Here is a 25,604-nt window from a genome sequence, read left to right on the forward strand (position 1 = left end):
GACATGCACAATCCCTACGTGTAGCAGTAGTGCCTAGAGAGAGACTGTTTTTTAATGCTGTTGCACTGGGTGTTCAGGTTAACAGTTTACATGAGTAAACTCAGAAAAGTTAAGTTGAAGAGAAGTTAAAGAAAAGTTAACTTAAACTAAGGATAAGCACCTTCAACTTACATTCCTAGTTTTTATATCTGTATAAATAAACTTTTATGTCCAGTTTGATTTAAGTAAAAAAAAAAAGTGGGAGCTCAAAACAGTTTTAACTTAAATTCCCACACATAAGTGAAATGCATAGCGCTATTATCAGCAAAACATATTGGCTTGAACGTGATGCCATGTGCAGTTATCTCCAGGCTCAAGCTGTGATAAGTTGGGACACGGACAATTTAAAGTGTCAAAATCCAATGCGAATTTTATTATATTAGCAAGCGAACAAGAGCAAAGGCAGCGCTGGGCGGCTGGGGAGTCTGCGCTCCGCCAACGGCTCGCGCCTTCCCGCCTCGTGTAAGCACATTATATACAGTCTCATTTCCTGTATTCGTGGCGCGATATTGCAATCAGGTCGATACTCTGCGCGTGTTCCTTCTGTTGCTAGGGGGTCTTTCTCTGCCTCCTGGTGGTCGTAAGGATGAAGGCTGAAGGTCTTCCTCGTTGCCCTGTGGGTGAACTTCTGCAAAAATGTGATTACTCAACTCCCCTCAGCTATGGGTCTTGTTTACTTTGCCGAATGTCCTTCGGTTGAGCTATCAAGCCTTCTTGTGAGCACATAAATCTTTCATCCATACCCTCCCATACAGGTTTAATGAACAAAGCACAACATGTTACCTATTACAAAGCCAGATCTTATTTGGCCAGCTAAAAACACAGAGCGAGCTTAGGTTAGTCTTAGACAAGGCTCAATACCTAAATGGAGATAAGTAGTATGTTTGTGAGTTAACCCTCACATTTAAATAAACATATAAGACAGCCTCAGTGCTGCCTGTGTTCTCCACCTTCATGTCCCAGGGCAGACATGGAGCTGGAGCACAAGGATCAATTTGTAGTGGTTGATACCTTTAATGCCTTCAGCACGCTGAATTTCATCACCGTGTGCTGGGGCAGTTGATTGATTAGCACAGCAGTGGTTATGCCAGGGAAAAAGATGAGCCCTTAATTCAAGTATTTGTTATCTAAAACGAATAAAAAAGTAGTTCTAATAAAGCGTATCAGCCCTGAGCTTTACAGTTCAATGCTTTGCAGCCCTGTATGGGGTGTGGCTGGGTGTAGAGAGAGTGCGAAGTTAATCACAAAGTCCCAAGTCATGCCCTGAAGAATGAAACTCGGCATTTGACGAGGTGGCAAGCGCTGGGCGAAGGTGGCAACCATCACTAGATCGGTATCTGGTGTTATCTGGATGCCTGCAGGAGTGTGAGATGGGGCAGAGGCCTTGTGGTCCCAGTCCCCTATTTTCTTTGCCCTAAACAAAAGGAGCCACTACCTCCACCCACGCGGGTGTGAATTAACAGACTTTGTGGCATTAACATGAATGATAAGATTGCCTATAGTCATCCTCACCCACACGTATACCTCGGTGATGTAATGTAAAAATTCGAGTATAAATATCACCCCAATTTCGGCCCAAAAATCGGGACGGGATCAACTTGGAACCATACTGACAACTGGACGGATTGATGAATTTTCTCATTCTCCATCTCCTCCACTCGGGATGCCTTGTGGGTAAGATTATTTATTTCAGCTAATGCTGAGATATACTTTTCCTCCTCAGGTGTATTTCACGTTTTCTCCTCAGGTGCATTTCTGTGCTTCCCTGAGTGTATCCTTGGTTCTTGTTTGTTGCAACTTTACTGTCTCTTGTTCCACTGTATCTCTGTTCAACGGACTTGTATGTTTTCTAGGTGGCTGGGCCTACAGCAGACAAGTTGTTATTGTGGTGTGTGTGTGTGCGCGCATATAGTGTGTGTTGTTGTTAGATTAGTGATAAACCATGTGTTATACCTGTAGCTTTTAATTTATCACTGGTGTCTCGGTTTGAAAGACAGGTGTCTGTGTAGGAAGGCAGGAGCCTCCCTTGAAATGGAAAGTGCAACCTCCTTCCCTCCGAATTATTATAATTTTGAAATTAACGGGCGTTGCGGCAAAGATATGGGGAATAGGAATAACAGTTCTTTACTAATATATATATATATATAACACAAGGCAGGGAAAAAACAAACAACCCACTGGTTTACACTGACAGAGTCAGGAATACAACCTGACACCCTGTTAGGGTGGCAGTAGCAGTCCGATAAGATGATGGCTGCAGTCCTCCTGAAGTGATGGATGTAGTTCTGTGGAAGCAGCAATCAGGTAAAAGAGTCTGGTCTTCCTCCGAAGGTCCAGTGGTAGGTAGGTAGCTCTTGTCCTCTGGAACTCCAGTGGGGGGAAAAGCTCCTCTGGGAATCCAGTGGAAGAAGGCTGCTAGGGTGTTCAAAATCTCCGTTTTTATTTGGCATGGACTGCTTGGCTCCTTCCCCCCCACCCCCCCCTCCCCGGGCGGAGCATCTCACAATGGGATGGGGAGTCGTGAGGCAGTTCCTTGATGGGCCATTAACAGGAGATAGCCCAGGAGCGAGTTATCGATGAGTCAGGCGATAAGGCATTGTTGTGCCCATTAACAGGAGATAGTCCAGAGTGGGGAGGCAGGGAGCACCGCCCCACCTGGTCTCAACAGCTCCTGAATGTGATAGGTAGAGACACGGACAATTTAAAGTGTCAAAATCCAATGCGAATTTTATTATATTAGCAAGCGAACAAGAGCAAAGGCAGCGCTGGGTGGCCGGGGAGTCTGCGCTCTGCCAACGGCTCGCAACTTCCCGCCTCGTGTAAGCACATTATATACAGTCTCATTTTCTGTATTTGCGACGTCACAATCAGGGTGATGTCGCAATCAGGGCGATACTCTGCGCATACTCCTTCTGTTGCTAGGGGGTCTTTTTCTACCTCCTGGTGGTCGTAAGGATGAAGGCTGAGGGTCTTCCTCGTTGCCCTGTGGATGAACTTATGCAAGAATGTGATTATTCAACCCCTTCAGCCACGGGTCTTGTTTACTTTGCCGAATGTCCTTCGGTTGAGCTATCAAGCCTTCTTGTGAGCACATAAATCTTTCATCCATACCCTCCCATACAGGTTTAATGAACAAAGCACAACATGTTACTTATTACAATCCCCCCTTTTTCTTTTGTCCATTATTTTGTTCATTGAACCGTTGTAGCTCTTGAGCACTCAAGACAAGGGTTTCTGCTAAATCAGGCTCATCGGGTACCAATTCGTATTTCGCTCGAACAAGCATCAGGTGAGCGGCTTCTAAACGGTTCTTAACTATCGCAATAACTTTATTAAAAATACAAGGTCCGAACGCAAGCGTTAAAGTGAGCAGTATTAATGGTCCCGCCAATGTTGACAATAAAGTAGTAAGCCAAGGAGAATGATTAAACCATGATTCGTACCAACTTTGTTGGGATTCTCGTTCTTTCCTTCGTTGTTCCAACCCCTTTCTTAGCTCTGCCATTGTGTCCCGTACTATTCCGGTATGATCTGCATACACACAGCACTCTTCCTTTAAAGCTGCACACAATCCCCCTTGCTGCAAGAATAATAAATCCAAGCCACGTCTATTCTGAAGCACCACTTCTGATAGTGATCTTAGTGATTTTTCCAATGCGTCTATTGATTTTTCTATTCTGCTCAAATCCTCATCCACTGCTACTCTAAGTGACTTAAATTCAGCTTGTTGATTAATCAGAGAGGTTATCCCTGTGGCCGCTCCGGTTCCTCCAATTGTGAGGAGGGCGGCTGTGGTCAGAGCTGTAAACGGTTCTCTCCTAGCAAGATGGTGCTCGGGGGTGGTTTGATAATTGTAGACAAACTCATTTGAGTGATATACAATTTTTGGAATTATTGCTACTTGTATGCAATAATCTTTGTTTTTATTAAAATTTTGTAGGCTCAAGCAGGGTGTTACTCCGATACTTGAGCACACCCATTTTGTGTTTGGCGCTGGTATTAACCAATGCGCGGGGGCTTCCTTTTTGAGTGAAATACTTACATTACACAAATGTTGTTTTGTGGGTGGAATTGTCCCTACGCACCGTCCTTTTCCCGTTACTTGTTCCGAGGTGAGACCTTGGACCTGATCTTTTCCTTTTCTCCATAAACATTGTGCAGGGTTCGTCCCATTTACACGCTTGGCCTTAGATGTAATTCCCACAGCCTCGTAAAAGGGTGGTCTAATGCCGTAACACAGCCAACAGGAGCTGGTCATTTGTGGGTTAGTTTTATTTAGTATTTGGTAGCTAGCTTGCATTACTTTCCATAGGGTATTTCCCTCTAAATTCTCTTCCGGGATAATTATACTGGGGTGAGTATTGTTACTGGTAAATTGGGTATTATTACCAGTTTCAGTGGTATCATTAGCGGGTCTCGGAATTTGCTTATGCGTGAGCACGGGATTCGGTCCAATTGGTTCAGGATCGTTTGGAACGGCCTCTTTTTTAATAAGTATTAGTCTCCCTCTATCTGTTCCAGGCTCCCAAAGTCTTATACCCCAAGTTCTTCCTACGAGCCATCCCGCATCCTGTTCTTGTTTTATTGTGAGTATTAAGGACCTACAGTTTCCAGGCCTGTTTATCCCACCACTGTAATCATATGTTGGTTTTGTACACTTCTTTGGCCCCCAGGTAATTCCGAGATATTTATCCGGGGTTTGTGGTGTCCATTTACCAGTTACTATGGTCTCACATCCCCAATAAGCGCAATAATAATGACCAGGGGAGTTACAATAACTTTTCCCAGGATTTGCACTAGGACACCAATAAGTAACTTTTAGATTTGAGGCCCCCCAGCTATATTGTTGGGATGGGTGGCAGCCAGCAGTAGTACTCATATCATCTCCCAATATGAACCTTAACAAATCACAATTGGTTACATTAAAGGAGGGTGGTCCTACCGTAACTATAGTTTGAATGATCCTGGAATCGTCCCAACTAGAGAGAGTCCACTTAAAGGGTTCATGCGCATATGATTCACAGACAGGGATGCATAATATTATCCAGATTGCCCCTATAAATACGTATCGGGAAAAGTGGTGGTTTTTGTAATATACTAATTGCTTATTCCTACCCCAATTTGATACCCGTACCCGATTTTTGTCATTTGCACTCCAGGGCTTCGCCTTTTTGCTACCATCCTTGAGGCAGGATCTCAAGCACTGCTTTGCTGTCCCAATTGTTGGGTTCGTTCCTCCACAGTTTTTTACTCCTCTGCCTCGCTCGTCGACTCGGTTGCTTCGAGCCACGAGGGGTACCATCTTCTCGGCAGCAGGGGTATTCTTCAGGAGGGCTAGTGCTTACTTTAGCAGCTTGCCTCAGGATGTACGAATTCCAGTTGGTATCTTTAACTTGAGGTGCGTTGCACTTCACCCCTTTCAGGAACTTCCGGCACTGCCCTCTTACTATTTCAGCGACAAAAGGAATCGGTTCTTTCGAATGGTAACAGTAATTTTCGGGCCGGATTCCCTTAGCAAATATCCCCCACCATTCCCTTGATTCGGGAATAGTCTCTCCCTGTGATTCTTTTAATTTTAGTGCCAATTTTGTAAGTTCTCTTTCCCACTCCCAGCAGATTCAGCAGACGCCCCTTGGGGTCTTCCGTCTCGGCAATGGGCCCACCACCGTTCCCGACACACCTTACACACAAAGCACACGAATGAGTAACAGTTACAACTTAATATCTGCCATCTTACATGCCTATCTTTAGTCAGAATTGGATTTTCAATATATTCAATTTCAAAAGTATTCATTCAGGTCTTTTGAAATTTTATTTTTAGGTCCCCAGGTACACTGGTCACTTGCCACTGTTGATTCTTTATGGGTCCTTTGATTCGGCTGGCGTGAGTCCACCCTCTTTCAGCTGTTCGTATGGAGGTTTCTGTAGTAAGTAAAACAAGATAAGGCCCTTCCCACTGTGGAGTTAATGAGGTCTCTTTCCATGATTTAACCAACACCCAGTCCCCGGGTTTCACTTTATGGATTGCCATGTTTAATGGGGGTCGTTGGACAAGCAATCCTTTTTTCTTCAACTGTTCCCTACGACTCATTATTTGAGTGATGTACCACAGTACATGTGATTCTTTTAATTGAGGGTGATTATGTGGAACTTCTAGGTCATAGGGCATCCCATATAACATCTCAAATGGGGAAATCCCTACATCTGTACGGGGTTGGGTCCTTATATTTAAAAGTGCGAGGGGCAGACACTTGACCCATGATAGTTTGGTCTCAATCATCAATTTGGTGAGCTGTTTCTTTATCTCCCCGTTCATTCTTTCTACTCTTCCTGAACTTTGGGGATGCCAAGGGGTACGATATTCCCAATTTATTCCCAAGGCCCCCAAGGTATCCTTAACTATTTTAGACACAAAATGAGGTCCCCTGTCGGAATCAATGGCTTCTATTACCCCATATCTTGGGATAACTTCTTCTAACAGCACCTTTACTACAGTTTGGGCCGTTGTTCGTGCAGTCGGGTATGCTTCCACAAAGTGCGTAAGGTGATCCACGATTACCAGTAAATATTTGTACCTACCCACCTTTGGGAGTTCAGTAAAATCTATTTGAACCCTCGCAAAAGGCCTATGTGCCAGCTCTCTTCCCCCTAAAGGTCTTTCTCTTACTTGACTCCTGTTGACCTTTTGACACACTAAGCAACTGTTTGTTATTTGCTTGGCCAGACTATAAATACCCATACACATGTATTTATTAGTGAATTGGTCTATCAAAGCTTGGGTTCCCCAATGTGTGGTGTCGTGGATTCTTTGTAATACCCCCATAGCCAAGGATTTTGGAAGTACCTGTCTCCCATCAGGTAACACCCATTTTCCCATTTCATCCTTTTTTACCCCCATTTTATGTAATTTCTCCTCTTCTTGAGTGGTGAAACTGAGGAGGTGGACCACCTTTCCATGATGCAAACAATGCTTTGCTCTCGGATTCTCACAGGCACATGCTATCCCATCCATGCCCCAATCCTCCCAGCAAGCATAACAAGGTTCCTTATAGAGATTACCTCCACAGTTGATACATTCTTCTCTCTGTTTGAAGGGATCCTGAGCCCTTAGAACCATTAGAGCAGCTTTTCTAGCCTCCTGATCCGCAGCATTATTACCCCGCTGTCAGAAATCTAGGCCTTTCTGGTGGCCTCTCACGTGTACCACTGCAATTCGGTTAGGACCTCTTAGGGCGTGAAGGACTTGGGTTATTAGGCCCTGGTGTATTAAATCCCTTCCCTGGGAATTTATGAGGCCCCGCTCTTCCCAAATTTTTCCAAAGGTATGGACTACCCCATATGCATACTTTGAATCTGTATATATTGTTCCTGCCTTTCCCTTTAGTAAACATAATGCTCGGAGTACTGCATAAAGTTCGCACGCTTGAGCTGACCATGCTGCGTTCAAGGGTCCTGTTTCTATTACATTAAGATTTCTTCCCCCGATTACCGCATACCCTGATCTTCTCTTCCCTCCTACCACTCGAGAGGACCCGTCCACAAACAGCTTTTCTCCACCTTCCAGTTCCTCCTCCTCCAAGTCTGGCCTTATCTTTGTTTGTTCCTCAATGGTATGTAGACAATTATCTGTCAACCTTTCCCCTTCAGGTTCCCCGTACAAAAACTGGGCCGGATTTTGTAAAGTAGTGCTTTCTAAAGTTAGTTTTGGTGAGGAGATTAAAATCCCTTCGTATTTTAACAACCTAGAATCGGTGATCCATTTTTCGGCTTTTTGTTGTAAAATTCCCCGGATGTTGTGAGGTGATAGAACTTTCAATTCGCTCCCGAATGTTATTTTGTGTGCCTCTTCCACAAGCAGAGCTGCTGCCACTATCGCTTGCAGGCAGGTTGGCCACCCACGGCTCACTGGATCCAAAAGTTTGGACAGGTATCCTATAGGTTTCTTTTTCCCAGCCCACTCCTGTGCCAATACTCCGAATGCCGTACCCCCATCGATATTCACAAACAAGTAAAATGGTCTTTTTAAGTCTGGTAAGCTTAATACTGGTGCATTAATTAAATCCTCTTTTAAGCTTTCTAATTGCTTTTCATCCTCCTTAGACCACTTTAACAGTCCCTCTTGGCTTAATTTGGCATATAGAAACTTGACTTTGTTACTATAATCTTCAATCCATTGTCTGCAGTACCTCATTAATCCCAACAGCTGACGAACCTGTCTTTTGTTTGCCGGAGGGGGCATTGATAGTATCCCATTTACTCGCTCGGGATCTACCTTCTTTTTCCCTTCGCTCAGCCAATGTCCCAAATATTTGACCTCTGGTTCTACAAACTGTAATTTTGATCGGGAAGCCTTCAATCCCTTTAGGCTTAGGAAATTTAACAATTTGATACTCTCCACGCAGACTTTTTCCTCTTCTTGTCCAGCTATCAGGAGGTCATCTACATACTGAATCAGCTGTACTCCTTCTCCCTGCTCGTACTCTTGGAGAATGTGCTCCAGGGCCTGTCCGAATAGATTGGGAGATTCCGTGAACCCTTGGGGCAACACTGTCCATCTTAACTGCTGTTTTCTGTGGGTTTCAGGATCCTCCCATTCAAAGGCAAAATAATCCCTATTGTCCTTATCTAGTGGGCAAGCCCAAAATGCGTCTTTGAGATCAATCACACTGTACCATCGACTTTCAGGTCCCAGCTGGCTCAGTAAAGTATACGAATTTGCCACAACTGGGAATCTTGCAAGTGTTCTTTTATTAATTTCCCGTAGGTCATGGACCAATCTATAAGACCCATCAGTTTTCTTTATGGGTAAGATGGGTGTATTGAAGGGAGACATGCATGGTTCCAGTAGCCCTTGTTTAATTAATCTTTCAATCTCTGGTTTCAACCCCATCCTGCCTTCTCGTGAGATTGGGTATTGTTTTATTTTTACTGGAATTTCCGGATCCCTGATAGTTACAGTGAAGGGTGGGATATTCAATTTGCCCACTGTCTCCGGAGTGTACCAAACCTCGGGGTTAATTTTTACTTCATCCTCACTCCTAAGGGGACATAATTTTACTTGTAACTCATTATTTTTAACTTCCAAATTAATGTCTAGTGTGATGATCATATCTCGTCCCAGTAGGTTATAATCTGCTTCTGGGACCAACAATAGGGATCCCACCCCAAACTTAGATTCCGTTTCAAAAAGAACGTCTTTTATTACTGGAACCTTGAAAGGCTCTCCTTTTGCTCCAATTACTTGCATTGTCTCCGGGGACAAGTGACATCCCTGGGGTAACTCTTGTACTGTGGACCTCTCGGCCCCTGAGTCCACAAGGAACTCGATTTCCTGTTGCTGGGGACCTATTTTAATTTTTATCAAGGGCTCGGTTTTATGTCTAACCCCCAGCAAATAGAGCCCCTGACACCCCTAATCCTCCTTGAATATTTTCTCATCCTGCAGCCGTTTTCTGCATTCCCTTCTCATATGACCCTTCCTCCCACAATAATAACACTCCACGTCCTTTCTCCTTGTTCCTTCCACCCCAGGCCTTGGGTCAGTCTTGTGAGTCGATCTAATCCCACCCCCACGCTGTCCTTCCCGAGCCACTGCCACCATCAATCTTGCCTGCTTCTTAAACCTCTCGTCCTCCCTTCTGGCAAACACCTTCTGTGCCTCCCTCAATAACTCATCCAAGCCTCTGTTTTGCCAGTCATCTATCTTCTCAATTTTTCTTCTAATATCTTCCCATGCATTTGCTACAAATTGCATTTTCAGCAGAGCCTGCCCCTCCTGGGTGTCTACATTCAGACTGGAATACATTTGGAGACTCTTTCGTAGTCTCTCTAACCATTTAGTGGGCGACTCATCTGCTTCTTGATGTTCTTTGAAAGCTTTATTAATGTTCTGTCCTCTAGGGACTGCCTCCCTGATACCCTGGATGATGATATTTCTAAGATCTTGCATGTGGCCCCTATGTACCAGGTCCTGGTGATCCCAATTGGGCCTCTGTAGGGGCCATTTCACATCTGCCGCTGGCCCCTGGGCATGCTGTGCGTCCCAAATTCGCATCCCTGCCCTCCTGATCATGTTTTTCTCCTCTGTGGTGAATAAAATCCCTAAAATAGCCTGAATCTCATCCCATGTATAAGTATTGGGTCCTAAAAATTGATCCACTCTTTCCGCTACCCCCAGCGGGTCTTCCAGGAGATCCCCCATTTTATCTTTAAATTGTCTTACGTCCCCTGAGTTAATAGGGATGGATACGAACCCTATTCCTGGCTGTGGACCCCCCATTGGTACTTCCCTCAAGGGGTACAAACCGCCACCCTCATGTGTACGTCGTGTTTGGCTCCTGGTTCTATGTCTGTAAGTTTCAGGGGAACGGGGGGGCGAATCAGGGTTCGAGCGGTGAGGGGCCGAGGGCAAGGGTTGAAGCGGTGCGGGTGGTGGTGAAATGGGAGGGGGAGGCGGTGGAGGGGGAATGTATGGTGGTGGTATTACAGGGACCGCGTCTTCCTCTCTATTCTTCCTCCCTCGGTAGCCACCCCCCTTTTCTTTTAAAGGGTATAAATTTACCCTAGTGTCGGCTACCATCCACAGACTGGCATATTCACTTTCCTCCAAATTAAATGGTTCCTTTGAGTTAACATAAATGTTTAGCGCCTGACATATCCAGTCCTCAAATGATCCAAAAACAGGCCAATACAGATGGTCTCCTTGAATCTGTTGTCCGCCCCAGACTTCCATGCAATAATGGATCATTTTCACCTTATCCTTTCCCTGCCTAGAGGGAAAGTTATCCCAGTGTTTCAACATCAGCCCTAGGGGACTATCGGGCGGTATTTGGGGCAATTTCACATGGGGCCCCTCTCCCATGGGCTCAAAGGGCTTGCTTTTCCTTTGTCCCATCTTCTGAGGCACTCACACACACACACCAACTGCTCCCCTCGTTTGTGGCTCGCTCCCTTGCAGGCTACGAGAAACGCACTACTAGAGGGTCCGCACTCACTTCGCCCTGGCAGGACGTCTCATACACCGTGCCCCAGGATACCCAACCCAAACCGAACGGATTCCCGGCCTATACTCACGCGTCCTGCGTCTTCGTTCGGAGCTTCGTGCACAAAGATTACAGGGTTACCGGTTCTCCTTTGCTCAGTGTTCAATTTAGGTTCGTCGGTCGAGACAGAAGCGACCTGAGGGCTGCAGGGGCCGCCAGATGGCGGGGCGCCTCCCCAATGCAGCTGCAGGCCACAATCTAGTCGCGATCCGAGTCACGGCACCAAATTGTGATAGGTAGAGACACGGACAATTTAAAGTGTCAAAATCCAATGCGAATTTTATTATATTAGCAAGCGAACAAGAGCAAAGGCAGCGCTGGGCGGCCGGGGAGTCTGTGCTCCGCCAACGGCTCGCAACTTCCCACCTCGTGTAAGCACATTATATACAGTCTCATTTTCTGTATTCGCAACGTCACAATCAGGGTGATGTCGCAATCAGGGCGATACTCTGCGCATACTCCTTCTGTTGCTAGGGGGTCTTTTTCTACCTCCTGGTGGTCGTAAGGATGAAGGCTGAGGGTCTTCCTCGTTGTTGCCCTGTGGGTGAACTTATGCAAGAATGTGATTATTCAACCCCTTCAGCCACGGGTCTTGTTTACTTTGCCGAATGTCCTTCGGTTGAGCTATCAAGCCTTCTTGTGAGCACATAAATCTTTCATCCATACCCTCCCATACAGGTTTAATGAACAAAGCACAACATGTTACTTATTACACTGAAGATGGTAATAGAATATTTTTTTTTCCTTTTGGCACATTTTACACTGTAACCCAGGACACTGGCAATCCAAAAGAACCTGTAAATATTGCTGTAAATAAACGATTACTGTTTGTCTCCCAATTTGCATCTGTCTCTTATTCGTGCTGGCCGCACAAAACTGGGTTTATTTCCCCATTTTTGCAACACTGGGATGGAGGTAGCTTTCTTCACAGCTGCTGTATGGTCCTGGGTTTTGGATCTGTGGCTAAAACAGTGTTGGTAACTCACCAGTGTTTTGGCAATTGCTGAGTGGTGCTTAGACAGTGTCAAGACCTTTTCTGTTTGCCACTTGGCAAGTGGTGTGAGAGTATGCAAAAGTCTGGGAGGGGACACAGCCAGGACAGGTGACCCAGGTTGGTGAAAGAGGATATTCCGTAACTTCGTGCTCTCCGGTAAAAACAGGTGGAGGTGACATGCGGAAAACGGACTCCACAGTCTGTAAGATTGTAAAGTAGGTATGTTTATTCAGCGCTGGGCAGCACGGGGGGGTAGTCCCACCCAAGTCGTGCGTGCCTCAACATGGCAACTTGTCTTAGATTTATACAGTTAAGTGTTACATATACATAAGGTTTCCCAATATGCCTATACATATGAATGACCTGTCCCCGCCTCGTATTAAAATTAGTCCCAAGAAGTCATTTCCATAAACTTCTCCCATCTGCACTTGTGCAGTGCCTCCTTGTGGTGGTCGTCGAGGGTCGTAAAGGTGAAGGCTGATGGCTCCTCTTCGTCACTGCTGGTAACCCCTTGTTCTTGTGCAGACTCAGTTGCTCCTTGGCTCTTGCCCAAACTTCAGGGTCGGTTTCAGCCGGTTCTTAAGACAGGTTCATAATTCTTACTGGGGACTGTCTATTGTAGGGGGCCACAAGACTTCTTGCTTCAACTAATTTGTACAATGGCGAACAGAAACATTAAGCAACATCTATTAATTCCATCCCCTGGGCTATACCGCAATCTAGGTAATCATTAAGCAATGTCTTATCTACTAAGATTCCCTTAACTCCTTCTCTTAGAGGAAGAAGTGGAGTTTGGCTTCCAAGGTGGCTGTTGCTCAGAGACTAGCTGGGCATCAGTCTGCTTGTGGGAGGTGGTGAGTGATTTCCTTTGTGTTGCTTGTTTCAAACCCCTCTCCCCTTTCCTTTGCCTATTAAACTCTCTTTATCTTGACCCTCGAGTTTTCACATTTTTTATTCTTCCATCTTTCTCCCTTATCCTGCTTGGGAGTGGGCGAGTGGCTGCATGGGTGCTTACACCAGAGGAGTTGAGCTCCCATCGACCTATCCTGATGGGAACTGGGGGGAGGCCAACCCTGTATTGGCTGTTACACTAGTAAATACAAGGTTTTGTTGGCCACAGTTCAAACCAGGGTACAATGCTGGCTTCCTCCTTATCAGTGGACCTGGATGAAGTAAAAGTCAATGCTTTTGAAAAGCATTGAAGTCTACTGGTGGTTGTTTCTCCAGAGTGATCAAAGGATCTTCCACAGAGTTGGCTTTGTGCTGAGTTTATATTACTGGTCTCCTGATCCTACTGTTACATGGGTCACCTGATCAAATGCTCCTTATTTGTCATCATTCCTTTCATCTCCTGTTGCTGGTTACTTTCTCATGCTACTTTTAGGTTACTGATGTCACTAATCTCCAGGTGAATATTCTTTACTTCCTTCCACTAATCGTGCTTGAGGTCAGTCTGTTAGCAGGAGCAAATGCATAGCAGTGTTACCTAGTGGGGGATAGAGACCATGACTATGCAAACAGTACAGTGATTTTTTTTTTTTTTTTTTTAATAGGCCAAGCACTACAGTGTACAATTGCAGTAAAAAGATCTGCACAAATACAGTAACATACAATTATGGTAAACTGTAGTAAAGAACTACTTCTGTTCCTGTAGTTTATTAAAGATTGAAGCAGTTTATTAAGAACATGTAACTAACTGGCAATCACTCAGCTATATCTTCAGAAGTCAGCTGTTACTGTGATCTTGGTTTTGCATCACACGAGTCTGACACAACATTGCTGAGTCTTATCTCCCTCTGTTTTCCCTGTTTGGGTGTTTTCTGGCTCCAGTGCACAGGTGTACAGACTTTAATGTTACGTTACGGTGTTCAGTGCATGAAGTATTAAATTTTTGCTGGAATGTCTTAGCCAATCTAATAAATCAGAAGCCTGTAACAATTTATTCTGTGTTTTAAGCTTCATTTATTTTTGTCTGTATGTATTTTCCTAGAGGAGGGCCTGTCTGATGAAGTAATTGGTAACAAACGTTGCCAATACCTGTCTTTCCTATCAGAAATGAATTTACATGTTTTGTGTAAATTAAGGCTATTAGAAAACTAAAGGAACCATAGCCTTTCACTGTTTGGATGTGTTGTTCCTTTTCCCCTAAAACAGAAACCTGTAACAGTTGCACTTGCTAGTCTTTATATAGATGTCACAAATTCCCCTCAAATCTCTGAGGTGAATATGAGGTGTCTCCACAGAGTGGTTCAGGGACATTAAATAAGACAGAGGCCAGAGACATGTCTAAAACTATCTGATAGAGAAGTCTAGGTGTAGGCGTTTGGGTTCCACGATAGATTTGTTGAAGATTTTTGTGCTGTTACTCCTGTGTTCAATGGGGGTGTGTCTCCATTTCTTTTCTATGTGCTGTCAATGAAGAATTTGCAGTTGCCTGCGTAGTAGTTGCTGATGATTTCTGAGGCTTGCGGTCAAGGTGATAAAATAGCAGGTGGAGGAGTGAAGCAGGCATGTGTGAGGAATAGTTTTCTCTGTCTTTTGGAATCTTGTACTGATACTGAACTTCTCAAATATTCTTCCTAAGACAAGTGCTTTCTGCCAAATAGCACTTTTTAAAGAAGCATATTTTGTTATACTAAAGCTATACAAAAATTTAAGGTTGTGATCACAGTTGCAAACTTAGTTTTCTTAATCCAGCTAATAATGATGATGGACTAATGTTGTACTCCTCATTTTTATGGTCTTGACAGTGACAAGAATTGGGTTTTAGTCTTGGCTAAGTTGTGTGTTGCATGTGGTAAAATTTTCTCCTCTATTTAGCAAGGATTTTACAATAGCTACTAGTTGGCATCTTAGTCTTGTTTACATATCTCAGTCATGTTTCTGAAACATATAAAAATGTCTTGAGTTTCTTCAGCAGTTATCTAATTCAAGGACATGTTTATTTTACCCCCTGATTATTTTTCAGGAAATATCCAGTGCAACATTATCAGTCTGAAATTGTTAGCTTGGATGCAAAAGCCTGTTTTCTCATCTAAGATTCCTGCATCACTGTAAGTATTGCCTTAATGCTGTTGTTGCTATGAATTTAATACTGTTGTTATGAATTTTATATGCAACTTTGTTTTCTTGTTTTCTTTTGTTATGGGTGTCCTTTGAGAGCAGAGAAAGTAAAAGAGACAATGAAGGAAGATAGAGCTATCTTTGAATCTTGATAACACCACCTGCAAAATTTCAACTTTGTGGCTCTTAATAGGCTAGATCTGAGTGATGCTTCTTGTTCCTAAGTTTGAAATCAGAGTCTTAAAATCTAGAAGAGCCCATGAAAGTAAGTCAGGAGCCTTGGGTGATCTGGGGGAAATGATCCATAACATTTTGTTGAGAAATTGTCTAACACCCCACACAAAGCAAGGTGTTTGTTCTGTTCTATATGGGTTTGACCATACTGAGAGGAACTTACTGAGATGCAAACAGCATTCATGCTTGTAGGTTGTCATGTTTTGGTTTGGTTGGTTGGTTTGTTTGTTTTTTTCATTTTTTTAAAGATTGAAATAGTGTTTGGCTTTGAAGATATTGTCTCTTGACAACTTTCCAGAGGTCATTCAGAAGTAACATGCTCACCCAGTTGTGCTTGTTGGTAGTTAATATAAATTCTGGAATATAAGACATGAAGAGTTAGAAATTTGTGACTTCGTCACCTCTTGGAGGTATAATTACTTACTGCAGTAGCAGAGGTGGTGATGTCATCTCCATGCTTCATGCCTTCTGCTGGCTGAGTAAGTTAACACTACCAAACAGAATTAGGAGTCGTTTGCTTGTAGCTACAGGTACTGTTAGAGTCACAGACTCGTGGTTCTCAAAAATTAGTAACTGGACACAGTGTCAGGGAAGAGCAAATGACATGTAAAAAAAACAAGTGGGCCACATTATTATGAGAGATCTTTAGTGAATCCAAATTGATTTTCTCCTTTCTTCTGTTGTGTTTGAAGGTATAATTGAAGTTGAGTCGTCTTGTCTGAAATCTCTGACCTGTGTTATATTCTATAGGTGCTTCTTATGCTCGGCTCTTAGGCATTGCTTATTGTATACTGTTACATAAATGTATTGGGTTTTTTCCGTTGGTTTTGGCTGAGAAGGTAAATGTAGCAATCTATTGTTAAATTAAAAAGTTGAACAATAATGGAATTAGCAGAATAATGTGAGGATTTTGTTATTGATTAGATAGTCAATAGAATTGTTAGTTGCTGCTCTGTCTTTTTGTACCTTAAGTGTGTTTTGGGAAATAATTTATGCAACTTGACATTGACAACATCAGTGACCACGGGATGTGCCAGTGGAGTTACTCTTCTACCCAGCAATTTAAGTTCAACAGTTCTGTTCATAATGCATTCTAAATCACTTCTTGGTAAGTGAAATTTGTTTTAGTTGAAAGATTAAGGTTTGATTATTTTTTTATTTTAGCATTTTGGGTTTTGGCTGAAGAAAAAGAAATCAAGAAAAGATGGACTGGAATGTAAGACCACTCCAGAATGCTGACACAAAGAACAACCTTCAAAGTGAAGAAGCACCTTACACTCAGTTGCTTTCTAATGCACATGCTTTTCCTCAGACAAATGCCTGTTCCTCTAAAAATGCATGCACTTATACTGAAAATAACCAAATGGTGTATCCGCCAGCTAACAATGTTGCCTTCCCTTTTGTAAATGCTGAAGGATTCAGAACTTCAGACCAGGCCTTACCAGGAGGATCTGTAGCTGGTAATGATTTTTTTGTCTCAAAATACTCAGTTGGTCGACATCCACCATCCTGCATACCAATAGCTCCAAAACCTCCCAATCAGACATCACATTTGCAGGCAGAGGTGACTCAGACTTCTTGGCAAAACTCTAATGCCTACATTTATTCCCTTGGAAAGTTACCTCACCTGTCTTCTCAAATGAACGCTGGAAATAACATGAGGAATGTACTTCAGGAACCTCAGTATGTCACCACAAACTGTTACACTGTTCAGCCACAAATACAGCAGCATAATTCAATGAGAACTGCAATGTTATATCAAAGTAGCTTTCATTCCCAGAATAATTTTATGTCTGTTGGTACATCTGGGCAATATGTTCAAGCCCAAATGTATCATCCCAACACTCAGTTTAAAGTTTTACATGCGCCGAATCAAAAAAATGAAGCAAATGTACAGCAGCTACAATATCACCAGAGTCAGATGGCATCAGAAGCTTCTAGTGGCTGTTCTGCACCATCTTTGTTGCCTGCCAACTGTGATTCAAGAGCTGCAGCACAACCTTCAATAGGTGTACCACAAGCAGTTCAAAATGTGCCTAATAGATACACCCTTAGCCAACAGAGGCGCCCATCAGATCCAAAAAAGGCTTCTGGTTTTAAGCAATGCTGTCAGAAACAGCAACCTGGAGAAGTCAGTCAATCAATTAGGAATGTCTGTAATTTGAGTGGAAATGCGACAGCGAATCAGCCTTTTAATGAAATGTCTGTGCCGTCCTCAGGCATTTCTAAAGAATTGTGTGATATTGTGAAAGAAATGAAAACTCTTTCTTCGATGTCTCCTTCAGAGCCACTGGGTGATCCTGCCTCAGTTCAAGAAAGTCAGACTACTAGTTTAATGAATGGGTCTGTTAATTCTCAAATTTCTTCAGCAGCGGCAGGTGGAGGAACAATTACAAAGGACAGACTGGCTTGGGAAGCTCAAAAGCTGCTCACTATTAAAAAGAAATGTGTCCTGCTTGAACGGATGTATCATTATAAAAGAAAACTCTTAGCAGCTTCAGAACGTGACCAAAGTACTCCCCCACTTCCTTCAGGTTGTCAAGGTACTCTTGCCAATTCTCTTCCATGGGTGCCCAACCAAAGTGTACCACCTTCCTCATCTGAAAGAGCAAGGACAGAGACTCTAATATGTAGTTCTTCACCTGAAGAAAGAAATGACAAAAAAGTAGCCAATGCTGATAATGGAGGATTAGAGGTGACTCAAAGTAACCCTCAGGTGGAGCAGGGAAGCCTTTCATCAAGCTCTGCTCCTGTTGCCTCTCAGAGCAAACCCCCAGCTCAATTAAATAACCTTGAGATCACTCCCATCTCAGAAGAAAGGGATGCATATGCCTTGGCCTCTTCTCAGAAAACTGTGACATCCTTGAACAATGCTTCATGTTTTAATCAAGTGGATAGCTCTATCAAAATTGCATCAAAGAATGTGCCAGCTTACCCTGAGGACTCGTCATTTCTTCAGTTTGTATTGAGCAGCACAAATATATTGAAAGAGAAGACAGCTGGTGCTACTGCTGATAGAATATTGACTAGTCTCCTGTGTGGTGAAAAACCGCTAGCAGATACGTCCGTCTCAGGTGAAAGCTTACCAAAAGACACTGGTAAGAAGAATGTAGAAAGTTTGAAAGGTGAGCAGTCATTTATTGTTCACACAAACTCTCCTGTATCAGAAACAACCGAATCCGGTGAAGCTAAATTCCAGGGTGATACAGCTCAGAAAAAAAAGCTGTTTACAGAAAATGCGTCTTTTAAACAGAGCAATTACACTGTGGAAGAGCTAACTGCATGCCTGGGCTTGTGGAGAAAGCATCCATCGGAATCTGTAAGCATGCGAAATAGCCAGGCAAATGAAAGCCCCGCAGCAAATCAGGTTTCACCTTACAGCCAAAACACAACAAATCGAGAACAAAATAATGTTCTGGTTAGTACAGACGAAGCAAGTTTGCCTGTAGCAGCTGCTTCTGTAGGACAAAAACTTGATACGTTGAGTTGCAATTTGGTAAAAAGTTTTGAACTCCAAGTTGCAGTTGTCTCTCCTTTAGTACTTTCTGAACAGAGAACAGAGAGTGAGCAGGCAGACAAATGTCCAACATCTGCAGGTAAAGCCTGTCCAGTTATTGACTCAGGAAGCATACGTAGCTTGAAAGAAGAGGGGAAAAATAGTTTAAGTGTGGTAAATACTGATAAAGGAAAAGTAGAAACTGTTCAGTCGTCACCCAGTGATTGTGTTTCAGTACAGAAAGTGGGCTCACCTTTGCCACAGACCAAATTAGCTGATGGAAACGGAACAGTAAAAAACTGTGTGGGTGCAAATGATTTATATGATAAAAACCAAAGGAAAGTTAGTCAATCTACACAAGATGCCACAGAAAATCTGCAGCTTGGATTACAAAACAACCCTCCTCTTCCTGGATTTGGCATAGATTTTTCCAGTCAAATCATTCAAGAAGGTATAAGAGACCAGAAGGACAAGCAAGCTGTGTTAGAGACAGGAGATGCATCCACAGCTGTGGTGGGAGAAGAGATGTTTTGTATTTCTACAGTATGTTCTCTTGTTGAAGGTGATACGTTTTATAATCCACAAATAGCAAGTATTTTCAGGTCAGTCCCTGAAACACCTGTGTTAAAAGGTACCTCATCAGAAGGAAACGCATCTGACTCAAAGCAAAAGGAACAATGGCTGGACTTGCGTAAAAGTAAGCTGAGCAATAACACTCCCCAAAGAGACAGCTTGCTGCAACGGGTGTTAGAAGATTCATCAACCTGCCCAAGTAAAGCTGGTAAGATTTGGGATGGCATCAGAATTATTCATTTGGGGAAACAAGGAAGTGGCAATCCTCTTAAAACAAGTTCTACCTCAGAACAAAAAATGTCATTGAATGCATCTTTCAAGCATCCTGAAAATGACTTGGAAATTCCTGCTAGTATAAACCAGCAGTTAGCTCAAAATTTACTAGATTTCTCCATCAGCACAGCTGCTGAAACAGACGCATGCACTGTTCCAAGACACAACAATAAAAAAAATTACAAGTCCAGTAAAAATAGCACAGAAAAAGAGAGAGACCTTTTTGGAGCAGAACCTATTAAATGTCTAAACAATCAGCTGTCCGAACTAATGAAGGAGTTTCCTTATGGCATTGAAGGCGCTCATATGCGAACAAAAGAACTAGTACAAAATAATTCTTTGACTGAGCAGATGGAGAATCAACCTCAAAAAGGGACTCAAATTTGTGACAAGAATTCCCATTTGAAGGGCCCAGTAGATCAGATAAAAATCACAGTGTTAAGCTCCGATCAGATGCAAGAACCATTTCCTGAACACAACCGGTGTTCCTTTAATGACAGCAAGGGAGTAGCAAGTCAACAGTCAGAAAAGGGTTCAGCTGAGGAGAACTTTGAGGGCAGTATTCAGCCTAGTCAGAGTCTATGCAAGAAGAAAAAAAAACCACGAAAAACCTCCAACCCCAGAAAAAGTACCGATTGTTCTTTACTGGATTCGCAATCTGTAGCATGTGAAATGCCACAGTATCCCTGTAATTTTGGAATGTCTGATTCAGAGAAAAATTATGATCAACTTTCGAAAGCTGAAAATACTAGCTCTGCAGAGGGACAAGAAGACAACAGTAATGATGACATAGTGAAGAACAACTGTGCAATGGGAAACCTGCCAATTTCTGAAAAAATGCCAAATAGCGTTAGCAAGAATAAAAAAGATATTTGCAAATACACCTCTGTAGCGACCAAAACTGCTGGGCCAAAGGTAAACGATGAATACAAACCGCTTACAACACAACAGGAAAAAATTGGACCGCTTAATTCCTCTGAAAACAAGGATGTTGATCAATCTGAAAGGAGCAACGGGAAGGAAGAGCTGCAAATTGACAGAGGAACCCCATTGTTAGGCAATGAATTTCATTCTGACAAAAAAGAACACCAGACGGCCTCGGAAGAGTTGTCAGAGAAAGCTGGTCATACAGATGCAGACAACATGACAAAGTCATCCAAAATGAAAGAGACAGTTTTCAAAATGGAGTCCCTTTCTAAAGATAAAATCAAAACAGGTTTGGCCATGAAATCCAAAACAGATGTTCACAAATGTACAAAGTCAGAAACTGTTGAAATTAAGCACACGGAAGTCAATCAAGGACAAAAAATTAAGACATGTGATGAGAACTCAGCTGAAGAACAGGACTGTAGAAAACAAAAGGAGATACTTGGGCAAGATGTAGGAATTAACATCAAAGAGAAAACCAAATTATCAGCAGAAATAAAACCTAAAAAGCTGAATAGTTACTGTGCAAATGTTGGCACTGGAGACTTAAAGTCAAGAAACCCCAAATACTCTCAGCATAAATCTATGAAAGTTCATCCTTCACAAGAGCAGTCGTACAAACGGAAGAGGAAGGAAAATGTGATTGGGAAGAGAGACCCTAAGAAAACAAAGGTAGAAGAGGAAAGACTGAAACAACCTGAAGCAAAGAATTCCAAGCAGCTTTCACATAATTGCATGATAAATACTGACAAAGCTAAAAAATTGAATGGAGAAAATGGCTGGAAACCGAAGAGTTCATTAGCAGATCGCTCTGTACTTAAATTACAGAGAAAAAGGGGTCGATCATCTACCATCTCTAAAAACTACTTTTCTAACAAAGAGAGACGTCTTGATGGTCAAAACAAAGACAAGTGCCCTGAGAAAATGTTTCCTGATAAAAACCTGCTATACTTAAATAGGCGAAATAACAGATTAAAATTGCATCTTCAGAAGGAACCAAAAAAACACTACCTGAATAGAGTTGCATTTAAGCGTATGGCACAGGAACGCATCTATCTGACGAAATTAGAGACATCGCCTGTCAGACCCGTCTGGCATACAAAGCCCAAAGCATCACGAAACAACCCAGATGCGAAAAGAGATGCTTCTGTCTCAGAAGTTGAGAAATCGTGCAAAGTGGAAGTACTTGAATTTAAGCTGTGTCCAGAGATACTGTTCAGAAATCCAACCACTGATGAAGAAAGCTTAGCTTCAAAGAATTCCCTGGAAAGAGAGAAAGCCATTGTGGCAGGTATGATGCAATCTTGTCAGTAAATTACTTTGCAAGTAAAAAGTATGTACTTGTTTTTAAATTCATGTTACACAAAACTACAGACAGTGAAAATGGGGGATTCTAGAAGCTGAGGGTTGAAGTAGCTTAGCTAGCTTTCTGACAGACTAACTGTGTGTTAAGCTGAAAAAGAACGTGAGACTTTTCCTTCAGTTTAACATCTTACTCTTTTTCCTTAAGTTTTACAGAATAGTTTAGGGCGCAGCAGTTTTCGAGACAAGCTGTCTAAGCTACTTGTAGAAAATAGTTTGGCTCCTTCGTAGAAAGCAGGTTCCCTGGCATAGTTGCCAAAGGTGTTCTGATTTGTATTCAGTGTTCAGCTGGTTGTAGATAAATCTGGCTGGGTAGACAGCAGAGGGAGAGATCTTTTGTGGTGTTGAGGAGGAGAAATGGACTTGGGCCAGATATACCCTGCACGCAGTCTCCGTAACTGTTGCCATCTTTGCTTTAATCTGCCTGTTTTCCTCCTCTTCTTCCCTGTCCCCAGTCTTTTGACATTTTATGTGGGACATTGTGAAGCATATTTGTGTCAAATGCTATATTTGATTTTAAATAAAATTAAATCTTAAGTTATACACACCAGCCCTTGCAGTCATTTTCACACCCAAAGGGAAATTTCCTTTTGCATGTGCTAGTATATGTGTTAAAACTTGATGCTGAGAAAGACCAAAACTTGTGATACAGGATCCCCAAAAACATTTTTTAAATGTTCTTTTTAGGTGTCAAGAGTAAAAAAGAAGATTGGTTAAAATGTGATCCAGTGAAGCAAAAAAAGCTGGAAGAGATCTCTACAGGTGAAATGACTTCTGATTATCCCTCCTGAAATAGAAGTTAAATACCCTCTGCTTGGTTTTAAATGTTACTTTACAGCAGAAAATCTTAATAAAGTATTTCAACTTACTCTTTACTAGCTCTGCTGCTGAAATGGGTACTACAGAGTAGACATGAGTTTCAAAGATTTGTGGACATTTTTCTTGCCGTAAGAATATGTTGTTGGAGATTGTTTGGATTTTCCTGCATGTGTGTGTGCAGTTGAATTGGAGGTAGCACTGGCGACAACATTCTGGTAGCGTTTTAAACTGTAGGTAAAGACCAAGCTAGCTCTTTCCCACTGTAAAACGTAGGAAGTGACATAGCAAAATCTAGTGTGAGACCGTGAAAAAAGAAAGTGACTTTTAAATTTTATTTGACTTTCACAGTTGACACTGTCCGCACATACACCTATGCTCACAAATACTGGGACCTGTGTGTCCTAGTAGTTTGGACAGGATTACTAGGATGACAAACAGAGGAAAAGTGGTGCCACTACTATGTCTTCGTTGTTTCTCTTGATTGGCAGATTACTTTTTGGGTGGTCCTTTGTACCCTTTAGGAGTCAACAGTTACAACGGTGGCATGTTTCATCTCAGGGTCTTGGTTGTTCCATCCTTTGTAAATCTTGGGTGAGGTTGCTCCCTGCTGTCTGTCTTTCTTGGCTTTAGGTTTCTTTCTAGCCATAGTCTTGTTTTCCTACTAGTCTAACAGGAAGCAAAATTGTGCATTCAGCATGCCATAGCCTTGTTGCCATCCTTCTTACCAGAGTGCAAGTCCTCTGCTGACAAGTTACCTGTGTCATGGTCTTGATGCAAGCAACACATTTTGCAATGATTAGATCTTTTATTGCTGTTGTCTGTGTCCTTGGCTATTGGTCTCTGCCATTCTTTTAGCCCTTCCTCTTGTTTCTTCTCTTATTTTCACAAATGCACATTTTCATTCACACCTTTCTTAATATTCTTTAGAAATCCGTCTTACAAAGACACCCAAATGCCCATTTGGCGCTTAAAGATGCGTTGGAGATTTAAATCAATCTGAAGTGCCTGGTGCTTCAGGGAGGAAGTTTGTGGCATCCTTTTTGGCAGTGGGTGGCCTTAAGTACCACATGCATAAGGAGTAGAGTCATTTGAGACTCTTAAGACTTTTGCTTTAACATTCTTCTCTGTCTTTCAGCTGAGGACAGTATTCCACTTGATACAGCTATGCAGATCCTGGATGGAGATGGCGAGGCTCTTCACTTTCCAATCAAAGATTCAAAAGAGGTGTTTCAGACCTACAAGAAAATGTATCTGCAAAAAAAGACGCAAAAGCCTTGATAACACTTCTGTATCATAGGTCTTGTTCAGTATCACTAGGGAAAAAAATGCCAACGCTAAAATGCTTTTTCCTGTTTACTTCATATTTCTGAATAATGGTTAAAAAAAAAAAAGTTTTTATGTGTTGGCAATTTTTTCCCATTTGCCTTGTATTTGTGAAGGATTGAGATCTTATTCTATATTTATTGCACAAATACGCTTTGGTGCTGAAAATGCCATTGTCAAATGTATTGTTTCTTTTTGGCATATTTGAATCTTTTTTTTTTTTAAAGATACAGGAGTTAGTTGAATCTCGACCAAAAAAATCTCAAGGTTATTTAAATTGTCATAGTCTGTTTTCTGATTCTGGAAAACTTCTACTTGTGATACTTTCCATTGCTGGCAGTGGAAAAATACTCTTACTGGAAAGTGACTGCAGTGGATTCCCAAGCATTACACCTTTATTTTCTACTTATGCTAGTCTGATTGTTGTGCTTCTAACAGGACTATTTTTGTAGAAACTGGTTGTTTTTTTTTCTTTTCTTTTCAAACTGGGAATATGAATATAAAACCCTCCTATCAAACATACAGATCAGGGGATACCATGAAGTATTTATGCTGCTACCTAGTTTTCTTACATTCCTTTTTTTGGAGCTTGTACAAATTGAACACTGAGTTCTTCATCTGAACACAATGCTGTAAAGTGATAGTTGACTGAGGACTTCTCTTGTTTTTCCTCTCTCTCTGCTTTCTTTATACTTGAAAGGAAAGTGGGATTGTTGAAGTGTAGGGAGTTTAACTTCACTCTTGTCTGGACTATGTTGCTTGCTTTAACCAGACTGTAATTAATTTCTCTGTTTATAAAGTGTTAGATAGTGTTTGACTACACATTCACTGTGACATGAGTGATATTTGTTGCTGGGTATCTTTTCTTTAAGTGCCTTTTCATTATTGTTCAGAATTTTGAAATGAATCCTATTTTTTCAGAAATTTGGTACTTGATTCTTTCTATCTGTTTAAACCTTTATACTGAAAGTAAAAACTCTGTAGATATTTCACTGAACAATTTTTGTACTTGAAATAAACTTTTGAAGGCTATGCCTTGTCTTTTTTTTTTTTTTTTTAAAGTATGAAGTTGTGTTTGTTGCAGTTAGTTAAATAGGCATTAAAGATATTCCTGTAGATGAAAAGCAGCTTTAAAATAAGTGCCAGATCTTTCTTCTTAAAAGGCTTCATAATTGCAAATGAGAACTGGACTTGAGTCCAAGTTTTTTCTAATGAACTCCCAACAGCATATACTTATACTTCAGAAAACAGGTGTTTTTTCTCTTCAGCACTTACCCCCTGCCCGCCCCCCCGCCTTTGACTTGGAGTTGGGAATTGGTTGGCATAAGTACTTAAAAAGCCTTCAGTACTACTCCATTCCTGAAGATGTATGCTTGTAGGCATCTTGGATATAATTATCCAGTGGAGCTTAACATTATAATTTCCTAGGTCTGTCTGTATGCTGAATTAAAAATTAGCT

The 25,604-nt window shown here is 42.1% G+C and overlaps 1 protein-coding gene across 2 annotated transcripts; it reads left to right on the forward strand.

Annotated features, from left to right (window-relative positions):
• Window positions 1–16,576: 16,576 nt before the first annotated feature.
• On the forward strand, window positions 16,577–24,203 carry RESF1 (retroelement silencing factor 1). Of its 2 annotated transcripts, XM_086467552.1 has the most exons (4): window positions 16,577–20,809; window positions 20,885–21,932; window positions 22,691–22,765; window positions 23,958–24,203. In XM_086467552.1, the coding sequence occupies exons 1-4, from the start codon at window positions 16,577–16,579 to the stop codon at window positions 24,098–24,100; spliced, it is 5,499 nt and encodes a 1,832-aa protein (XP_086323678.1). In that variant the 3' UTR covers window positions 24,101–24,203. The 2 variants fall into 2 exon arrangements, with proteins under 2 accessions (XP_086323678.1, XP_009958733.2); XM_009960431.2 differs by having other exon boundaries at window positions 16,577–21,932.
• Window positions 24,204–25,604: the final 1,401 nt, after the last annotated feature.

This window comes from Leptosomus discolor, chromosome 1, assembly GCF_034619465.1.
Source record: "Leptosomus discolor isolate bLepDis1 chromosome 1, bLepDis1.hap2, whole genome shotgun sequence".
In the NCBI taxonomy this organism is placed as follows: domain Eukaryota; kingdom Metazoa; phylum Chordata; class Aves; order Leptosomiformes; family Leptosomidae; genus Leptosomus; species Leptosomus discolor.

Coding starts and splice junctions, on each gene's coding strand:
- RESF1 (XM_009960431.2), top strand. CDS start 16,577: ATGGACTGGAATGTAAGACCACTCCAGAATGCTGACACAAAGAACAAC. Junction 21,933..22,690: donor AGAGAAAGCCATTGTGGCAG/GTATGATGCAAT, acceptor TGTTCTTTTTAG/GTGTCAAGAGTAAAAAAGAA. Junction 22,766..23,957: donor GCTGGAAGAGATCTCTACAG/GTGAAATGACTT, acceptor TCTGTCTTTCAG/CTGAGGACAGTATTCCACTT.